Here is a 19,747-nt window from a genome sequence, read left to right as displayed (position 1 = left end):
CCTGGGTCTGGGGGAGGAGGGGCTGGGGCCTGGACCCCTGGGTCTGGGGGAGGAGGGGCTGGGGCCTGGACCCCTGGGTCTGGGGGAGGAGGACTGGGGACCTAGAGAGCTCTGCCTCCTGGTGGTAGTGGGAGAGAGCTCAGTCGCCCTCCTGCAGGTTCCAAGGCTGAGGTCCGCCTGTCTGTGCCCCCCCGGGTGGAGGTGATGAGGGGGGAGTCTGTCACTCTGGACTGCAGCCCCTTGGGGACCCATGACTATTTCATGCTGGAATGGTTTCTGGTGAGTGCTGTGGGCTGGGAACGAGGGCGTGACAGAGCGGAGCCTGAGAGTCAGGGCGCAGTGGGGCTGCAAAGGTTCATCCCCTCATCCGAGCCCGAAGGTCCCTAGGAGCCCCACCAAGCTGCCTTTCCATTTTTACAGGTGGGGAAATGGAGGCCCAGCAAGAGGAAGCCCCTCTCCAGGGTACCCTGGTGTCGGGCACAGCTGAGGCTAGAATGAAAGAGGTCCCTTGGCTCTTGAAAGAGGACATTCAGAGGCAGACACCCAAAGGCAGGAGCCCGGGGATGGGACTAAAGAGAAAGAGAAACAGGAGACCCAGGGCAAGAAAGGGAGACAGAGGTGGACACACAGTGAGATGGTGAAGGAGGAAACCAGAGAGGGGAAAGGTGACCACGGACAGGGAGCGGGGGTGGGAGAGCTGGAGAGAGGACGGAGGGACCAGAGAGAGAGAGCGTGAGAGGAGACCCACGGAGCAGCAGAGGGACAGGGGACACGGAGGAGGGCCCGTGGCCGGGCAGCCTCTCGCTGAGATGCTCCCTGCCTGCCCCCGCAGGTCGACCGCTCCTGGGCTCGCCACCGCCTGGCCTGGGCCGAGCTTCACGGGTCCAAGCTCTGGGACAAAGACCTCAACTCCCAGGGCCGCAGCCCCCCGTACCAGCTGGACTCCAGGGGGCGCCTGGTGCTGCCTGAGGCCCAGGTGGGCGATGAGCGGGACTACGTGTGCGTGGTGAAGATGGGGACAGCAGGCACTGCCGAGGCCACCGCCAGGCTCAGTGTGTTTGGTGAGTGTCTGTGCCTCCCCTCCAACCACCACCCCCCTCCCACTACACACACACATCCTGGGAAAGGGCAGGGAGGTGAGAACCCCGGGAACCAGCTCCTGACTGTAAGTCCCTCTCGCAGCCAAACCGGAGGCCCCGGAGATCTCCCCCAACAAAGGAACCCTGTCTGTGATGGATGACTTTGCCCAGGAGGTACATCAGGGCCTCATCTTGCTTCCAGGATTCTGAGGGGAGGAGGGGGTCCTGGGCTCCTACAGCCCAAGGTTGGGAGAGGCTGGGGGCTTGGGCTTCCCAGTCCAGGAGTAGGGGTCTGGGAGTTCCGACCTTGGGTCTCCCGGGAGGAGAGGCTTGGGAGCTGGACTCGTGTGTCTGGGTCTGGTCTGGTCCCCAGACTCCAGGGTCCTGGCTCCCAGCCCGGGGCGGGTCTGTGTCTGTCCCAGATAGCCACTTGCAGCAGCCGCAACGGGAACCCAGCCCCCAAGATCATGTGGTATCGGAACGGGCAGCCCCTGGCCGTGCCCCTGGAGGTGAACTCCGGTGAGTGGTCCCTGAGGGAGCTCAGCTAGACCTCAGGGGCTGGGACTGGGCGGCGGCCGGGCTGGCTGACCGCCTCCCCGCCGCCCCCTCCCACAGAGGGCTACATGACAGCCCGCACCGTCCGGGAGGCCTCCGGCCTGCTCTCTGTCACCAGCACCCTTTACCTGCGGCTCCACAAGCCGGACCGGGAGGCCAGCTTTCACTGCTCCGTGCACTACCACCTGCCCGCCGGCCAGCATGGCCGCCTGGACGGCCCTTCCTTCTCCCTCACCCTGCACTGTGAGTCCAGGCCGGGCCCCCGGCCGCCCCCACCTGGAACTCCCGCGCCGAGGCCTGACCCTCCAAGGCGACCCCGGTGACCTGCCCCACCCCTTCCAGGCCTTCCCCCACCATTACCTCAGGCTGAAGTGGGTACTCACCTCTGACCTCTGACCTCAAGTGCCAGCAGGAGCCCCATCCTGACTTCTGACTCCCCCCATAACACCCTGAACCTCGTGGAGTCTCAGGACTAACTGTTGTGCCCCACGCTTCCACCCCAAAATGGGTCCCCCCAAATCTCACACTGACCTGTCACCCACACTGTAGCAAAGGAAAAGACTAAGGTTGGCCAAAGGTTAGGGGTCATATCTTTTTTTTTTTGGCCACGCCATGAGGCGTGTGGGATCGTAGTTCCCTGACCAGGGATCGACCCTGCGCCCCCTGCATTGGAAGTGTGGAATCAACCCCCCCACAACCCTGCCTCCAACCCTTTCGATGGTGCCTGTCCTGGTCCAGATGCCCCCAGCCCCTCCTGTCTCCCATACAAGGCAGCCAGAGAGCTCTTCCCAAGGTACACACTGACCTGTACTCTCCACCTCTGACCTCGAGCCCATGATCTCAGAACAAGTGCAAACGTGAGCCTCAAAATATGACCTCTAAGGAACTTCCTTGGTTAAGACTCCACGCTTCCAAAGCCGGGGGTATGGGTTCAATCCCTAGTTAAGGAACTAAGATCCCACATGCCTCATGGCATGGCAAAAAAAAGAAGAAAAAAGATATTACCTTTGGCCAACCATAGCCCTTTCCTTTGCTGCAGTGCTGGCCTCTCCCCCTTAACCTAGCCCTGCCTTTTACCCTTGACTCTGATCATGAGTCTGCCCTTTCCCTTAGATCCCACAGAGAGCGTGCTGTTCTGGTTGGGCAGCCAGTCCACTACCGAGGGCTGGGTCCGCGAGGGTGACTCTGTCCAGCTGTTGTGCCAGGGGGATGGCAGTCCCAGCCCGGAGTACACGTTTTTTCGGCTTCAGGTAACCCACCCCTTCATTCCCCTGACCTGTGCGATCTACTTGTCTGCACCAACTTCTGACCCTTCACCTGGGTGACCCCTGGCTTAGCAAGGCATGTGACCCAGGAGCTATCTGTGAGATAGCTCACCAATTTGTGAGAGTCTTGACATACCTTGATGCCTGGCTTGGGTGACCCCAGACCTAACCTGACCCTGCCAGCCCAGAGCATCTCCTGAATTGGGTTCCTCACTCCTGGTCTCCCCCAGGGCAAGCAGGAGGATGTGCTAAAAACAAGTCTTGAGGGGAACTTGACGCTGGAGAGGGTACAGCGGAACCAGAGCGGGACCTATGGCTGCAGGGTGGAGGACTACGACGCCCCCGAGGATGCGGATCTCTCTAAAACCCTGGATCTGCGTGTGGCCTGTGAGAGCCTCCGGAGTGGGAGGGGGGCCCGGCATCAGCAATCTCCTCACCCTCACCGCCCCCCCGCAGCCCTGTCTCCAACCCTTTCTGTGGTGCCCAGCCTGGTCTTGATGGCCCCGGCGCCTCCAGTCTCCCATACAAGGCAGCCAGAGACCCCTTTCCAAGGCATACACCTGACCTTCTGCTGCCTAGAACCTGCTGTAGCTCCCCAGTCCTCTGGGGATAAGACCCACATGCTTCACCCCAGCCTTCAAGGCCCACCCTGCTGGCCTCATCTTAGGCAGACCCTTCTCCCCATCACACCCCAAGCTCTTCTCCTCTTTCCTACAGTAACTCCCGATCTTCTCTTCCATCCAGTCCTGACCCATCTCTCGGGTCCCAGTCTTCCAAGAAGCCTTCTTGGTCCACCTGCACACAAGCCCTGAGCAAAGGCTCTGTGCCTCCTGGGCACTCCCGTCACCTCCCTTCCTGGGACTAGACCCTATGCCACATGTGAACAAGACAGTGAAGCCCCAGCCTCCACCAGGCTCCAGGGTCCAGTAGGGGAGACAGATGTTAGCAAGGCATGTGAAGTTAAACGCTGAACACACACTTTTTTTTTTTTGAACACGCACTTTGAGTCACAGTCCTGCCTCTACAGAGACTAACACAGAGGAGTGGGATAAGGAAGTGGTGCAGCGAGCAGGGATTATTTTCCATGGAGGGTGCTGGGGGCTGAAGATTCTGACTGCAGAAAAGAAATTTATGGGGAGTGCCCCGGTATCCACACCTCTTGGTGGGTGATGAGGGAAGGAAGCAGGATATAGCAGAGGCGGAAGTTGGGCTTCAGCCTAAGGAAGACCTCTACATGCTCACAGGGCTGAGAGATCCCCAGTTGGGGTACAGGGGCTGGGTCTTTTGTACGTCCACGTCAACCTATCATTGGATGTGGGCGGCCTAGGGAAGGAGGGGACATGACCTTGAGCCAGGGGCTCTCTCTCAGGCAGTTTCCAGAGAGGGCTGACAGCTGAGGGCTGACAGCTGACACCCTTCTCAACAGCTGGGGGAGAAAATCCTTTGCTGCCAAAGGGGAAATCTGAGTGTCCACGACAGAGGGTCAGAGAGACCTCTCTGAGAAGGGGAACATGTGTAGGAAACCAAAGAATGGAACCAGAGCTATGATGAGTCAGAAGAAAAGCATTCCAGGCTGTGGAAACAGCACATGCAAGGGCCCTGAGGCCCACACTGGCATATTGGAGAACAACAGGGAAAGAACAGGGTAGCCGGAGGTCAGGGAACAAGAGGGGAAGGTGGGAGATGAGGTTGAAGCAGTGGGCAGGGTCAACCAGGCAGGACTTTTTGGCTTCATCAAGGAAAGAGGCCTGTATGCCCACCATACTGGGGAACCACTGCAGGGTTTTGTTTTGTTTTGTTTTTTCCTTACTGAAAGAATTTAAGCAGAGGCAAGGGCTGACCAGTGTGTGTTTTGAAAAGATTCCTTGGGGGGCCTTCCCTGGTGGTCCAGTGGATAACACTCCCCACTCCCAATGCAGGGGACCTGGGTTCAATCCCTGGTTGGGGAGCTAAGATTCCCACATACCATCACTAAACCCCATGATGCAACTAGAGAAGCCTGGGCACTATAAAAAAAAAAAAAGAGAGAGAGAGAAGTGGGCTGTTTTTTGTTTTTTTTTAAAAAAAAAAAAACAAAAAACCAGCACAGCCAAAATTAAATAAATAAATTTTAAAAACAATTTTTTTAAGTCAAACTTGGACACGACTGAGCAACTACACTTTCACTATTTAAAAAAGAAAAGATCCCTCTGGCTGCTCAGCAAAGAATAGACCAGAGAGGACAGGAGTCCTGCCCGAAGTACAGAGACCAGTGGGGATGTGACTGCAGTGGTCAAGGCAATTGGACCCTAGGATCAGAGATGGAAAGAAGTGAGAAGATCCATTTGGGGGACAGAGCAGAGAAAGACTTGATGGAAAAAAGTGGGTCGTGTGGAGGAGAGAAGGCCAAGGTTTGAGGGGTAGTCAGAGAAGGAGCACCCAACACCTCCCAGGTTATCCATTAACCTTGAGCTCAGACGTCAGCTCTGGAGGCAGGTGGTCAAAGTGGGCCTGTATTTTGGGGTTTTGTTGTTGTTATTGTTGTTTTAAGTGTTTAACCTTATTTATTTAATTTGGCTGCACCAGGTCTTCCTTGTGGCATGTGGGGTCTAGTTTCCCGACCAGGGCCCCTGCATTGGGAGCATCAAGTCTTAGCCACTGGACCACCAGGGAAGCCCCCGTGGGCATGTACTTTGGAGTCAGACTCCTAGATCTGGGCTCAAGGGCCCAGATGAGAGAGTGGAGAGCTCTTGGAGCTGGGGAGAAGTTAGCATTCTCTGCTGACGATTGTCCATTCACGTCTGCCCTCCTCAAAAGCCCTGGGGATCCCCTAACTGATTGGGTGAGGGTCTGGGGAAGGTGACATTCTGTTCCCCCAACTCCAGACCTGGACTCCTTGGAGCTCAGCACAGGGGAGGAGCTTTCCTTACCTCTGAGTAACAGCACAACCGTGACCTGCTCTGCACGAGGCCTGCCCACCCCAACGCTACACTGGACAAAGGTGAGAAGGGAAGGCGTCCCTCCCCAGCACGGGACACTCCCCTTTCCATCAACCCCTCCCTGCCTCTCACACCCAGCCGGTGCCTGCTCTTTCTCTCCCCACCCAGGACTCAGTACCTATGGGGGAGGACCCCACACTCTCCCTCCACTCCGTCACCTTCGATTCCACCGGCACATACACGTGTGAGGCCTACATGCCCAAGATCCCCCTCCTGAGTCGCACCCGGAGCTTCAGGCTGCTGGTTCAAGGTTCGGGGTGTAGGCAGGCTGGGATGGGGATAGTATGAGGGAGTGTGGGGGGCCAGGACAAATGAGATGGGTCCACAGCTGGTCCTTCTCTCCTCTTTTTCTCTCCCTCCTTTCCTTTCCTGGGGTGCCTACATCTTACCCCCTTTCCTGCCCACCACCCGCAGGGACACCAGAGTTAAAGGCAAAGGAGACTCAGCCCAAGGCCGAAGGTAGCTGGACCGAAGGAGATAAAGTCACCCTGATCTGCTATGCCCGCGGCTACCCGGAGCCCAAACTCACCTGGAGCCAGTTGGGCGGCAGCGTAAGGGACCTTCCTCTGACCCTCCCCAAATCCCAGCCCCCTCAACGGTCCACGCATCCTGTCCTCCCCACCCTCCACCTCCACCAACTGCTTCCTTTTCACCTCTGCCCACACCCCGAGCCCTTGATCCCGCAAACCTGGGCCTGACCTGAGCCTCCACAGCCCACAGAACCAGCCCCTGGAGGCCAGGGCTGGGTGAGCAGCTCCCTGACCCTGAAGGTAACCAGTGCCTTGAGCCAAGACGGCGTCTCCTGTGAGGCCTCCAACCCTCTCGGGAACACCCATCACGTCTTCCACTTTGGAACCGGTGAGTAACCACCGTGGTGGGACGGACACCGGGTGCAGGGCAGAGAGCAGGCTGCTGGCTGACCCCTCCCCCCGGCCCTGCCCCGCAGTGGCCCCCCAGACCTCCCAGGCTGGCGTGGCAGTCATGGCCGTGGCCATCAGCGTGGGCCTCCTGCTCCTCGTCGTTGCCGTCTTCTACTGCATGAGACGCAAGGGGCGGCCCGGCTGCTGCCAGCGGAGCGAGAAGGGGCCTCCGTGAGTGGCCTGAAACCTTGAAACTGACCTCTCTACCCCAACCCTGACCTCACCCCGACCTCAGTCCCAAACCAACTACAGCCCCAACCCCAACTCCATCGGCAAATAAGATGCCATCCCATCTCCAACCTCCAACCTGGACCATGACCGTCCCCTCCCCTCTCCTCAACCCCACCCAACCCGTAACTAACTCCCAGACCACCCCAAGCTTACCTTAACTCCATCCCCAATCTCATCCCCACCTGTGATCCACGCCCACCCCAATCCCAAAGTAACCTCATCTATACCTCCAGCTTCCTCTCCAACCCCAACCTCTCCCCCAGCCACACCCTCAGCTCCAGCGCACATCCAGTAACCAAACACAGCTTCAGCCACCTCCGCATCCCAAACCCCCCTGCACATCCCCCCATCCCATTCCTAACTCCAAACCCATCCCCATCCAACCTTATCTCCAACAGCAACCACACAGCCACCCTCAACTCCAATCCACAGCCATCGTCACGTGCGTACGTGCGTGCTAAGTCGCCTCAGTCATGTCCAACTCTTTGCAACCCCATAGACCATATAGCCCATCAGGCTCCCCTGCCTATGGGGTTCTCCAGCCAAGAATACTGGAGTGGGTTGCCATGCCTTCCTCCAGAGCATCTTCCGGACCCAGGGATTGAACCTACCTCTCCTGGAACTCCTGCATGGCAGGTGGATTCTTTTCCACTGAGCCGCCGGGGAAGCCCAGCCATCCCCACAGTCCTCTCCCAAACCCATCCCAGTGACATCACCAGCTCCAACTCCAAGAGCAGCGTCAAGCACGTCCTCACCCCATCCCTGACCCCAGGGCCACTTCCACCTCCTACCTCACCCCCAGCTCATTCCCACCCACCCATCGCCAAGTCTGTTCCCATCCGACACACCCATGGCCAGTTCCTTCCTTCGCCATGACCAACTCCAACACACTGCCTCCTCCCACTAGGCCACCTGGGGAACCCAAGTTGAGCCACTCAGGAAAAGAGCAGCCGGAGCAGACAGGCCTTCTCATGGGGAGTACCTCTGGAGGAGCCAAGCATGGGAGCAGGGGCTTTGGAGATGAGGTGAGTGAGGGCCTGGGTCCCTGGGGAGAGGGGGCCGCCGCAGGTGGAAGAGCCGCTGTGAGCCCAGGCTGATCTCCCCATCTTTTCCCCAGTGTTGAGCCTGAGGACCTTCCCAGAGGCAGTCATTGAACCCGACCCGGAGTGGCAAGCATCAGAAAACCAGCCCTGCTCACACCTCCGCCTGCCCCCACGTTCCTGGCCTTCCCTTTTCCCTCTCTGGGCCCTCCCTTCCTTCCTCTGTGGGCTGGGCAGGGATCACAGCGGCCTGGGAGGGAGGGGACCTTCCTCCAGGGATTGTGACTCTCCCAGGCCCCAGAATAGCTCCTGGACCCGAGCCCAAGTCCTGGCCTGGGACAAGGCTCGAGGGTCGGCTGTCTGGGGCTATTTTTACCTCCTTCCTCCATTGCTGGTCCCCCCCCCCCCACCTGACGTCCTGCTGCAGAGTCTGACACTGGATCCTCGCCCCCTGCCCTGACCCCATCATCTGTGGACACTGGAGTCTGGAATAAATGCTGTCTGTCACCTGGACACCATCCTGTGGCCAGAGCCGCCTCCTCTAGGGGATGAGAGGGGAAGGGGGTGCAGGTGATGCTCTGGCCCTGCTGGCTCTCCCACCACCTTGCTGGACCTCAGAAGAAATCTGAGGTCATGGAGAAAGAAATGAGAGAGAAAGGATGGAGAGTGACTCAGCTGGAAAAAGCTGGAGAAGAGAGGTGCTGGGGGTCCAGAGGGAGCTGAACCTGGCCCCTGAAGACCAGTGCCTTTGGGGGGAGGTGGGGTGCTGTCCCCTTAAGTAAAAAATGCCCAGTCTCTCTTGCCAGAGGCCCAGAGGGAATTGAAGCATCCAGAGGAAAAGCTCTCTCTGAGCTGTAGAGTGGATGGAATTAGGGATTTAGGCATCTTCTCTGAGGACAGCCTGGGGCCTGCAGCTGGGGGGTGGGGGATGAGGAGGGGCAACCTGGAGGAACCCCCATGAAGGGATCTAGGCGGGGAGAAGAGATGGCAGAAACAGCAAAACAGAGACTTGCCGAAGCGGAGGGAGAGGCATTTGAAAGGAGAACAGAGAGGCTAAGAGGGAGGTCAGAAGGACGGGCTGGGGCAGCTCAGAATTGAGAGAGAGCCACTGAGTCAGACAGAGATGTGGGGAGAGAGAGGCAAAGACAGACAAATAGAGACATGTCCTGGATCTATTTACTGTGCGATTCCAGACCACAGCAATAAAGCGAAGATCCCAATAAAGCAAGTCACACAAATTTTTCAGTTTTCCAGTGCATATATTACGTTTACACTGTATTGTAGTAAGTATGCAATAGTGCTCTGCCTTTAAAAAAAAAAAAAAAAAGTACATAGCTTAACTTAAGAAACACTTTGAAAAACAAAACACTTTCTTGTTAAAAATGGTAACCATCGTCTGAGCCTTCAGTGAGTCATAGCGGTCACATCAAAGGTCACTCATCAGTGACCATAACAAACAGAACAATGGAGAACCTTGAAATATTGCAAGAATTACCAAACGTAACACAAAGATACAAAGCGAGCAAAGGCTGTCGGGAAAATGGCACCAATAGACACAGGTTACCACAAACCTGTAATTTATTTTTTTTTTTAAATGCAGTATCTTCGGAGCACAATAAAGTAATGTGCCATACAAAGAGGTAGGGCTGCAGAGACACACAGAAACACAGAAAGCACTGGGATTCAGAGAGATCATTCCAGTTAGAAAGGGAGGAAAAAAAGTTTCAAAAGAGCAGCTCAGAAGCAGTGCAGGGCAGACAAGTGTGACCTTGGGCAAGTGACTTTACCTCCCTGAGTCCATCAGATAGAGAGAAATCATACTTGGGCCATGGACGGCCACTGTGAGGAGGGGGAGCAAGTGCAGTGCATGCTGGGAGGTCTCTGCCGGTGACCCCACCCCTCTGTCCTCAGTTTACTCAGCCACCAGATGGACCAAGTGGGATCTGTGGCCGTGGGGAGTTGAAGAGATGCTATGGGACCCTCCTCGTAGGCAACTGAGCAAATGCTCCGAGATTTCCAGAATGGAAGAGCTCACACTGACTGAATTAAGGTGCTCAAATCCCATGATTTATTGAGTCAGATTAAAACAAACAGGAGGGACTTCCCTGGTGGCTCGGTGGTTAAGACTCCACCTTCCAACACAGGGGTCAGGGTTCAGTCCTTGGTTGGGGAACAAAGATTCCCGTCGGGTGTGGCCAAAAGATTAAAAATAAATAAATGTATAAATAAAACAAATGTGAGAAACAAGAGAGATGGGGCAGGTTAACACGCTGAGATGGGGAACAAATGATCAAAGTTCTGCCGCCTGAGCTTGGAGGTTCATGGGGCTCTGCTGTCCTCTACGTGTGGTGTTGTCCCCAGGCCCAGAGTCGAGGGGGAGCAGGGAGGAGCCACACCCGGAAGTTGCCAGGGCTGCGTGGGGGGCAAATGCATTCAGCCACACCCGCAGGTGGAGGAAAACATGCCTCCTGGCCATGGCTCTTACCTCCATGAGCACAGGGCTCACCGAGCAGAGCGAGAGTCCCCAGAAGTCAATTAATGACTCTCGGATAAGTGAAATGAGTCAGTCAGTCGGTCGTGTCCGACTCTTTGCAACCTCATGGACTGTAGCCCGCCAGGCTCCTCTGTCCATGGGATTCTCCAGGCAAGAATACTGGAGAAGGTAGCCATTCCCTTCTCCAGGGAATCTTTCCGACCTAGGAATCAAACTGGGTCTCTTGCACTGCAGGTGGTTTCTTTACCATCTGAGCCACTAGGGAAGCCCAAGGACTCTCAGATACTTGAGGCTTAATCAATCTTTCCCTCCTTCCCATGGACATTCAGCTCACATTTTTTTTTTTAATTGAAGTATAGTTGATTTACAATGTGTTAGTTTCCGATGTACAGCACAGTGATTCACTTTTACATATATAGACAGTCTTTTTAGTATTCTTTTCCATTAGGATTTATCACAGAATATTGAATAGAGTTCCCTGTGTTATACAGTAGGACCTCGTTGTTTATCCATCCTATATATAATAGTTTGCATCTGCTACCCCAGTCTCCCAATCTTTCCCTCCCCAACCCAGAATGGAATATCCTTTTTTAAAAATACAGCAGACACACAGAGAAATCATAGCATGATTGGGAGAATTTGATAACTGAAAAGTGTTTAGTGCAAAGCCTGGCACAGAGCATGTGTTCAGTATGTCTTTAGTATTGTTATTATTATCACTCATGGAAAATGGAGGGACAGAAAGAAAAGCAAGAAAGGGACCAGGTGGAGAGAGGTACCGCATTAAGGGCAGATATTGGTGGTGGTGGGGATTTGGGGAGCTGGAGGGGGAGGGAACAGATGGTTGGGGGAGGGGAGAGAGGGAACCCCAGGGAGAAAGGGATGCTCCGCCCAGCACCTGGTCCCCAAATTAATGAGAGGAGGGTCTTGGCCTGCCTCCCAAGAGGGCATACATTTGCATAAGATCCCTCATCTGCATGGCATCCCAGGCAATTTGCATACAGATGGCAGCCTGTGCCCTCCTTAGTCTGACCCCTCCTCCCACCTTGGCCAAGGGTCTGGGGGAACGGGCAGCAGGTGTGGGGGGTGATGAACCACCATGATCTGGGGCTCCAGGAAGTAAAGGCAAGTTCAGAGTGGACTCCCCTTGCTTCTCAACCTTCTGTGGCTCCCTTTTGCTCTCAGGACCTTGAGGCACCCTTCACCTGGCATTCAGGACCTGCTAAGATATCACCCTTCACACATACCCACCGCTCCGTCTCTCACATCTTGTGCCTTTGTGAATTTACTATTCTCCCACCTGGAATGTCCTCTCTCCTCTCCCGCACTGTAACAAAGCATGCCTCTCCTTCAAAGCCAGAACATCTTTAAGAATTCTGACAAGTTTTCCCTAGTGGTGCAGACAGTAAAGAATCTGCCTGCAGTGCAGGAGATCTGAGTTTGGAAGGTCCCCTGGAGAAGGAAATAGCAACCCACTCCAGTGTTCTTGCCTGGGAAATCCCATGGACAGAGAAGCCTGGCAGGCTACAGTCCACGGGGTTGCAAAGAGTCAGACACGACTGAACAACTAACAACACTCCTTGTCCTTGGAACTTTACTGGAATTTGTGGCACCTCTGGACTCATACAGATTTTATTAGTAAAGATGTGTTTTGTTGCAAATGACAAAACAAAACAAAAAAAAGTTGTGTAAATGAAAAGGGAAAATTATTCATTCATATAACCAGGAAGGTCAAAGACTGACTACTTTCAGGCATAGCTGGATCCAGGGGCTCAGATAGTCTCATCAGAAAGCTGGCCTGGTCCATTTCTCAGCTCTCCTGTCCTCCACGCACAGGCAGCTTCTTTTGTCTCCGGAGGCACCCAGAGTGCCAGTGTTTTACCAGTTTAGCTGCTGCTGCTAAGTCGCTTCGGTCGTGCCCGACTCTTAGCGACCCCATGGACTGCAGCCCACCAGGCTCCTCCGTCCATGGGATTCTCCAGGCAAGAGTACTGGAGTGGGGTGCCATTGCCTTCTCCTTTACCAGTTTAGCAGCCCTCATCAAAAGAGGTGTCCCTTCCCTATTAGTTCAAGCAGACATCTCAGGGCTAATTCTCATTGGTCAGGAATGAGTCCCACCCCCATCGCTGAACCAATCCCTGTGGCCAGGGGACCCAATGCTCTGATTGGCCAGGACTGGGCCAGGCTCACTCTGAACCATAAGGGCTTAGTATGGAAGAGGTTTTGTTATTATTCAGTCACTCATTCATGTCCAACTCTTTTCAACTCCATGGACTACATACAGTACGCCAGGCTTCCCTGTCCTTCACTATCTCCTGGAGTTTGCTCAGACTCATGTCTATTGGGTCGATGATGCCATCCAACTATATCGTTCTCTGTTGCCCCCCTTCTCCTCCTGTCCTCAATCTTTCCCAGCATCAGGGTCTTTTCCAATGAGTTGGCTCTTTGCATCAGGTGGCCAAAGTATTGGAGCTTCAGCTTCAGCATCAGTCCTTCCAGTGAATATTCAGGGTGGTTTCCTTTAATGGACTTCCCTGTTGGCACTAGTGGTTAAAAATCTGTCTGCTAATGCAGCAGACATAAGAGATGCAGGTTCAAAACCTGGGTTGGGAAGATGCTCTGGAAGAGGGCTTGGCAACCCACTCCAGTATTCTTGCCTGGAGAACCCCATGGACAGAGGAGCCTGGCAGGCTACAGTCCATAGGGTCGCAAAGAGTCAGACACAACTGAAGCGACTTAGCACACATTCCCTTTAGGATTGACTGGTTAAAGGGCAGGTAAAATATAATACTTGGCATCAACTCCCTAGCTCCATCAGGAAGCCTTTGGCTCTGTGCCCCTACCTCCTAGTGGTTATGACTCTTCAGTGAAGTGTCACCTCTGAGACTCCTTGACGCTGGAAGTCAACTCCCCAGGTATGAGACTCACCCAGTCATCTGTCAACAAACACACATAGTAGTGCTCAGCCTTATCCAAGTCCCTTTATGCATGTGACTAGGGGCATGAAATTCCAGCCTACTGGGGCTTATCTCCTGGGCTCACCCCAGCTCACAAAGAAGAGCCAGGAGACAGTTGAGCACACTCCTTGACAGGCTGGGAGAAGAGTGGGTGCTAAAGGGGGGGGCCTTCCTGGAGAAATTCTCCTTGGGGACTGGTTATTTTGTCCAAGGGAGGAATGGGGGAAGAGGGCAGAATTTCACAAAGCAAATCAGTAGCAAAGTTGGCACTAACCCCAGAGATCCTGGCCCTCTAGTCTGGCCCCAGATTGGGGAGAGAAGGACAGAAAGTTTTAGAGAGAATTTACTATGCACCTACAGTCATTCTCCTTTATCTAGGGGATACATTCCAAGACCCCAGTGGATGTGTGGATTGTACTGAACCCTACATATACAGTGGTTTGTTTTGTTTTGTTTTTATATACACATCCCTGTGACAAACTTTCATCTATAAATAAGGACAGCAAGAGAATGTCCAAATTGCCAGCATCACTACTCTTGTGTTTGGGGCCATTATTAAATAAAATGAGGGTCATTTGGACATCAGCCCCGTGACACCACTGCAGTCCATCTGATAATGCAACCGGCTACTAAGTGACTCAGAGGCAGGTAGTGTATAAGCACTGGATAGAGGGATGATTTATGTTTAGGGCTCAAGACTTCATCATGCCTCTCAGAATGGTTAAAAACCGATGAATTTTTATTTCTGGAATTTTCCATTGGATATTTTTGGACTAGGGTTGACGCGGGGTAACTGAAACTGCAGATAAGGGCGGGGGGAGGTGATGACTGTATTTGTCCAGCTGCCCTCATGCCAGGCTGAGAGACACACCAGGGGAAGGTCCTAGCCTGCTGCTTTCTTGCTGGGAGGCATGGGGGCAGAGAATCACTCTATGCTTTTCAGCGAAATGGGGATTGTGAAATCTCCCTTTGAGCGATTTTTGTGTGGAATTAACTGACAAGTGGGCATCTCTGGTGGCTCAGCTGGTAAAGAATCTGCCTGCGATGCAGGAGACCCAGGTTCAACTCCTGGGTTGGGAAGATCCCCTGGAGAAGGAAATGGCAATCCAATCCAGTATTCTCGCCCGGAGAATCCCATTGTCAGAGGAGCCTGGCGGGCTACAGTCCGTGGGGTCGCAGGAGTCGGACACGACTTAGTGACTAAACCACCACCAACTGACAAGTAGCCAACTCTTTGACTTTGGATCCAGTCACTTCTTTCTTTGTGCCTCAGTTTCCTCATCACATAGGGTGCTGTGGGGGGTTATTTGAGATAATACAGTGTACTTGGATTAGCACCCGGCACATAGTCAGTGCTAAATACATTTATTAACAGTATTATTACCAAGATGTGAATGCCAGTCAGTAAGAGTCTCCACTACTTAAGATCTTGCATTTCTGGGTAGGAAAACTCAGGTGTGTGGCAGGTGGGAAGGGAGGGCAAGTCTATGGGGGTCCTCTTGGTAGGGCACGAAGCATCAGTCCCCAGCTTATCAGCTACTTTTCCGAGGAACTGGAACCACGTGATTTCAAGCGCTCAATGGCATCGTCTCCCTCAGCCTCCTGCTTGCCGCCCTCGTCCCTACACGCTGGGTGGCCTCACCAGCTCCCTCGGGCAGTCCAAGGAATGTGAAGAGGTAAGTGGGGGAGGGGAGGAGCGGGAGCCGCCGGGGAGAGACAAAGGGGCCGAGTCAGAGCGAGAGACACAAAGACGCGAGGAGGTTGGGAAGATAGGAGAAGTGGGACAAGGACACGGGGAGGGACTAGTCAAGTCTGGAGGCCCGACCGTAGCCCAACCCCGCAGGGCCAGCCGACCGCTGGGAGCGGTCTGTACTGCCCCCTGGCGGAAGACTGCAGTAAGGCTATGGTGCGGACCAAATGCAGGAGGAGAGGGCTGCGGGACGGAGAGAGGTCAAGAGAGAGGCAGAGAGAAACCAGACGCACCGAGAAACACAGGGAAGAGAAAGACACAGAGATAGAAACCCACAGAATGACAGGGGTAGAGACAGACACAGATGCTGGGAGAGAGAGAGCCAGAGCCAGAGTCAAAGGATGAAAAAAGACAAGAACCAAGTGACACAGAGACAGTGATAGAAAGACCACCAGGAAGAAAGAGACCAGAAACACAAAGCGACACAGAAACGTGAAAACTGAAAGACCCAGAGATAAACACAGGGACGGAAAAAGAGGCAGAGAGACTCACAAAGACAGAGACACTAAAAGACAGGAAGCTAAAAAGTCTCAGGCAGAGATTAGAAAGAGATGAGGATAGGCTGAGATGCGGACAGAACTGCCAGACAAGACACTGAGCGCGGGGCGAGAATGGGAAAAGACGCTAGGCGGGGAAGGGGGTGGAGTCTCAGCATGTGGGCGGGGCCCCAGAGGGGCGGGTCTATAGGAAACCACGTGCCTCACGCATGTGTGTCCAGATGGCCCTATCCAATACTAAAGGGGGCGGGGCCGAGGCCTGGACAAACTGAACTCCTGAGAGGCAGGGCCGACTACGGGGAGAACGAATGGGCCAGGGCCATGCCTGAGGGCGGGACTTCGTGGAAGCGGAGACAGTCGGAAGCGCTGTACTCGCCCCATTAGACAGGGGCCGGGGCTCGAGGGCAATTTAGGTGTGTAAAGGGGCGTGGCTATAGCACTAAGGGGCGGGGTTTGACTGGAGAGGGCAAAGAGAGAATTCTGGGGCATGGAGGCCGGCGATCAGAGAGTTCTGGGAGGCTGCGGGTGTAGAATCCTGGGAAGGGGAGAGAGAGGAATGCTGGGGGGGGGGGGCCGGGGCGGGGCGAGCGTAGACTCCTGGGCAGAGACAGACATGGAATCCCAGGGGGGGCGGGGTCTGACCTGCTTGAGGGGGCGTGGCCGGAGCCAGATCGGCTCCGTGAGGAGCGGAGAAAGGGGGTGGGTCCTGTGACGTCAGTTAGTCCGAAGCCAGAAAGAATCTAAGGGCCAGGGGCGCTGAGCCCGAGAACCGGACCTCGACAGCAGAGCCGAGAAAGCCGAGCGCCGCGGGGACCGGCCGGAGCCACTCAGGCACCTACTCGTCTGCCCAGTCGATTGGCGCACGCAGAGTGGCCCTCAGGCCCCTGCCCGGGCCCAGTCCCTCCCCGGGCCCCCCATGGCCCGGGCCGCAGCCCTCCGGCCGTTGAGATTGTCGCCGCCGACGCTGCCGCTACTGCCTTTGCTGCTGCTCCTGCTCCGGGAAACCGGTGAGAGAACGCAGACGCCTCCCCGCCGCGCGCGAAACCATCCTTTTCCCTACCCCTAGCAGGAGGGTCGCGATGATAAGGCGAGACTACCCCCATCTCTCCTCTCAGAGTTGGGAGTCTGAGGCCCGGGGAGAATTGAGGGCAGGGAGCCAGATGTCTTCATAGGGGCGGGCGGGGAGCTCGGACTTTGGGCCCCTTACAGGGCCAAGAATGATAATTCGGACGACCTGGGGAAGGACTTAAGGGCTCCAACCCCGGGCCCCAGGGTGCTGAAGGCTCTGACTCCTGGGCCCGGAAAACAAGGAACTCCTGGGCCCCAGAAAAAATAGGGGCTGAGGGCTCTATCTCGGGTCCCAAGGAGAATGAAGGCTAGGGGCTCCGTCTACTGGGGTCCTGGTAGAATTGGGGTCAGGAAGGGCTCGAACTTGCGGGTTCCAGATTGTGAGCAGGGTTCTCTGTCTCTAGGGTCCCAGACAGAACTGGGGGGAAAGGAGGCCAAAAGGCCCTGTCTCCTGGGCTCCAGATTTAATTGTGGGCAATGGAATGTCCTGGAATTCAGATATAAATGTGGGCAGGAACTCTGTCTCTTAGGTTCTAGATATAATGAAGAGCCAGAGGCCCTGTCTGAAAGCTGGAGGTTCGGTCGGCCTGTGTCCCGCGTAGACTAAGGAGGCAGAGTCCCGCCGTCTGGGACCTTTCCCGTTCCTTGTGAGCGATCGGCGGGGACATCCCTGGGGAAGTTTTCCGGGTTTCACCTTCGCCGAGCCGGGGCAGGGCGGGGGCGGGAGCTCTCCAGGCTCCCCGTTCCGGATTCCCGGTTTCGGGGGACTTCTCTCCTCTCATCAAGCCTTTGTCCTCAGAGCCGCAGCGGGAGGTGGACGTGAGGAGACGCCGCCCTAATCCGCTGTCTCTCCCTCCGCTGTGCCCACTTCCCCGCCCCCCTCCCCGACTCCTGTTTCCCCCACCTCCCGTAGGGGAGGGGTGCATCCCCAGGAGTGGGAGGGACTGCGAGGAAACAGGTGAGGGAGGCTCTCGCCCTTCCCCTTTGCAGGTGACTCGGTTGTTTATTCCCAGCTAGAAACTCACGATACTGGAGTTTCACAAACGTTTGCCAGAAAGTGCGAGGGAGCTCTTGGGAGCTCTAGATCTTTTTTCCCCCCAGCCTGTCTCCGAATGGTCTCCCAGTTTGGACCCAGAGCGGGGGCACTGACTTTCCCTTCTGCCTGTTTCTCCCTCTGCGTCAGAAACAGTGAGATAAAATCAGAACCTGCCACCTCTGGCAGAATGCTCAGAATCCTCCCCACCTTGGGCCAGGCGTTGACTTCATGATCTCGCAGAAGGCTCTCAATCGCCCTAAGGGACAGGTCCAGTTCTTGTTCCCATTCGACAGATGAGGAAACAGAGGCTTAGAAAGGACAAGCCACTTTCCCAGCATCCTCAGCCAGTTTGCAGACTTCAGAGCCTTTCTTGGCTCTGCCCTACCTGGTGGGCTCCAGAAAGTGCCTCTGAGTCTCCATTCCCTTCTTTGGAAAACTGAGATAACAGTTCCATCCCAGCAGGGACACTGGGGTCGGGGGACAGGTTCAGAGACCCCACTGATCCCTGGAGGAAGCTCTTGGCACCTGAGGAGGAGAGCGTCCCCCTTCCCTACACTCCATCCTTGAGCCTTTGTGTCCTGCTCTCTCTCATCTCTGCCTCTTTCCTTCCCTCCTTCCCTTCCTCCTGTTTTCCATCTCTCCCTCCCCTCCTTCCCTCACTTTCTCTCCCCCTCTTCCTCTCTCCATTTCTCACCCTCTCCCTGTCTGCCCCTCTGGCTCTCTAATCTCTCTCCAAGCTCTTTCTCTCCTCCTTTTTCACCCTCTCTCTCCCTCTCCTTTCCATCCATCTCTGTTTCCCTGTCCCTGGCTCCTCTAACTTCCCCCTCCTTGGCCTCCGAGGAATGAGGGTGCACCACCTGGGCTTCTTGCTGGGCCGGCCCCCCTCCCCAGTCCTGCCGGGCTTTCACTGCTCATCCATGTCAGCCAGGCAGCCCCATGTAGCGGAGGGGGATGGGAGGAGAGGGGACTGCCGGCCTGCTGTCTCTTCTCATTAGGGAAGGAGAACTGGACAGGGGAGAAATAGAGGTGGGTCTACTCACATCCTGTGGGGCAGTAGAGGGGCAAGAGGAATTCAGGGAGAGGCTGGAGATACACACATGGGGACAGAAGCCAATAGAGGGAGGGTGTCAAACAAATTTAGGGACGGTGTCAGAGACACACATAGAAATGGAACGGAGAGATGGGGGCCACAGGGATGGGGGCAGAGAAAGTGGGGGGCAGGGGAAAGGGAGCTGGGAAGACACCTTGAGAAAGGCAGAAACAGCATAAAAAGACAGAGGTTTTGTGACAGTTAGGTGGGGGCCCAAAAGACCCCAGCCAGTCAGTGATGGTGATGCGATGACCCATGGTGGTCAGGGCACAGGCCAACCTCAAGGCCTCAGTATGTGGGGGCCACGACGGGTGGTAGACACGGGAGGGACAGGGAGTTGGGCAGGCTGGCTAGCTCCCCCGCCCCCACCAGGGACGCTGTTACATTTTTAATGTCCTAACGATGCTGAGAAATGGAGCAAGAGGAGGAGGAGGAGAAAAGGGGACCCAGCAAGATGGCCCAGCGAAGAGAAAGTATGTCAGGGGTGTGGAGAAACATGCAGAGATGGGGAGACCCAGGAGGCAGAGGGTCAGAGTCACGGAGAAACAGAGATCCTGAGAGACAGATACCAGAAACCTGGAGAGATTAGAGACCCCAGGAATCGGTGCCGGGAGCCAGATCCCAGACACAAGGAGACCCCCAGACCCCAAAGATCCAGACCTCAGATGTCGGAGTACAGAAGAAAGAGAATATGAGAACAGGTAGGGTCTCTTGGGCCTGGTGAAAATGATCTGAAATTGATCATGAAGGCACCAATGTATGAATTTACTACAAGTCATTGAACTAG

The 19,747-nt window shown here is 55.4% G+C and overlaps 2 protein-coding genes across 4 annotated transcripts in view; both read left to right on the top strand.

The window, feature by feature from the left end:
* The window catches only part of BCAM (basal cell adhesion molecule (Lutheran blood group)), an 11,315-nt gene extending 2,009 nt beyond the window's left edge, over positions 1 to 9,306 (top strand). The window contains exons 2-15 of the mRNA XM_040252562.1: positions 158 to 279; positions 833 to 1,061; positions 1,183 to 1,253; positions 1,502 to 1,598; positions 1,695 to 1,877; positions 2,748 to 2,884; positions 3,130 to 3,286; positions 5,764 to 5,879; positions 5,986 to 6,127; positions 6,292 to 6,428; positions 6,591 to 6,735; positions 6,824 to 6,968; positions 7,936 to 8,053; positions 8,146 to 9,306. Of these exons, the coding sequence (XP_040108496.1) occupies positions 158 to 279; positions 833 to 1,061; positions 1,183 to 1,253; positions 1,502 to 1,598; positions 1,695 to 1,877; positions 2,748 to 2,884; positions 3,130 to 3,286; positions 5,764 to 5,879; positions 5,986 to 6,127; positions 6,292 to 6,428; positions 6,591 to 6,735; positions 6,824 to 6,968; positions 7,936 to 8,053; positions 8,146 to 8,151 (1,805 nt within the window). The 3' untranslated portion in view covers positions 8,152 to 9,306. The remainder of the gene's footprint in view (positions 1 to 157; positions 280 to 832; positions 1,062 to 1,182; positions 1,254 to 1,501; positions 1,599 to 1,694; positions 1,878 to 2,747; positions 2,885 to 3,129; positions 3,287 to 5,763; positions 5,880 to 5,985; positions 6,128 to 6,291; positions 6,429 to 6,590; positions 6,736 to 6,823; positions 6,969 to 7,935; positions 8,054 to 8,145) is intronic.
* Positions 9,307 to 16,036: 6,730 nt separating this feature from the next.
* The window catches only part of NECTIN2 (nectin cell adhesion molecule 2), a 32,891-nt gene continuing 29,180 nt past the window's right edge, over positions 16,037 to 19,747 (top strand). For 2 of the 3 annotated variants that reach the window (XM_040252559.1, XM_040252561.1), the window contains exon 1: positions 16,040 to 16,773. In XM_040252559.1, the coding sequence (XP_040108493.1) occupies positions 16,683 to 16,773 (91 nt within the window). In that variant the 5' untranslated portion in view covers positions 16,040 to 16,682. Of the gene's footprint in view, positions 16,774 to 19,747 lie in introns of all 3 variants that reach the window. The other variant, XM_040252560.1, reaches the window with a different exon arrangement.

This window comes from Oryx dammah, unplaced genomic scaffold, assembly GCF_014754425.2.
Source record: "Oryx dammah isolate SB20612 unplaced genomic scaffold, SCBI_Odam_1.1 HiC_scaffold_13, whole genome shotgun sequence".
Classification (NCBI taxonomy): Eukaryota; Metazoa; Chordata; class Mammalia; order Artiodactyla; family Bovidae; genus Oryx; species Oryx dammah.
Note: the sequence above shows the minus strand (reverse complement) of the source record. Positions and strands in the feature narration are given on the sequence as shown.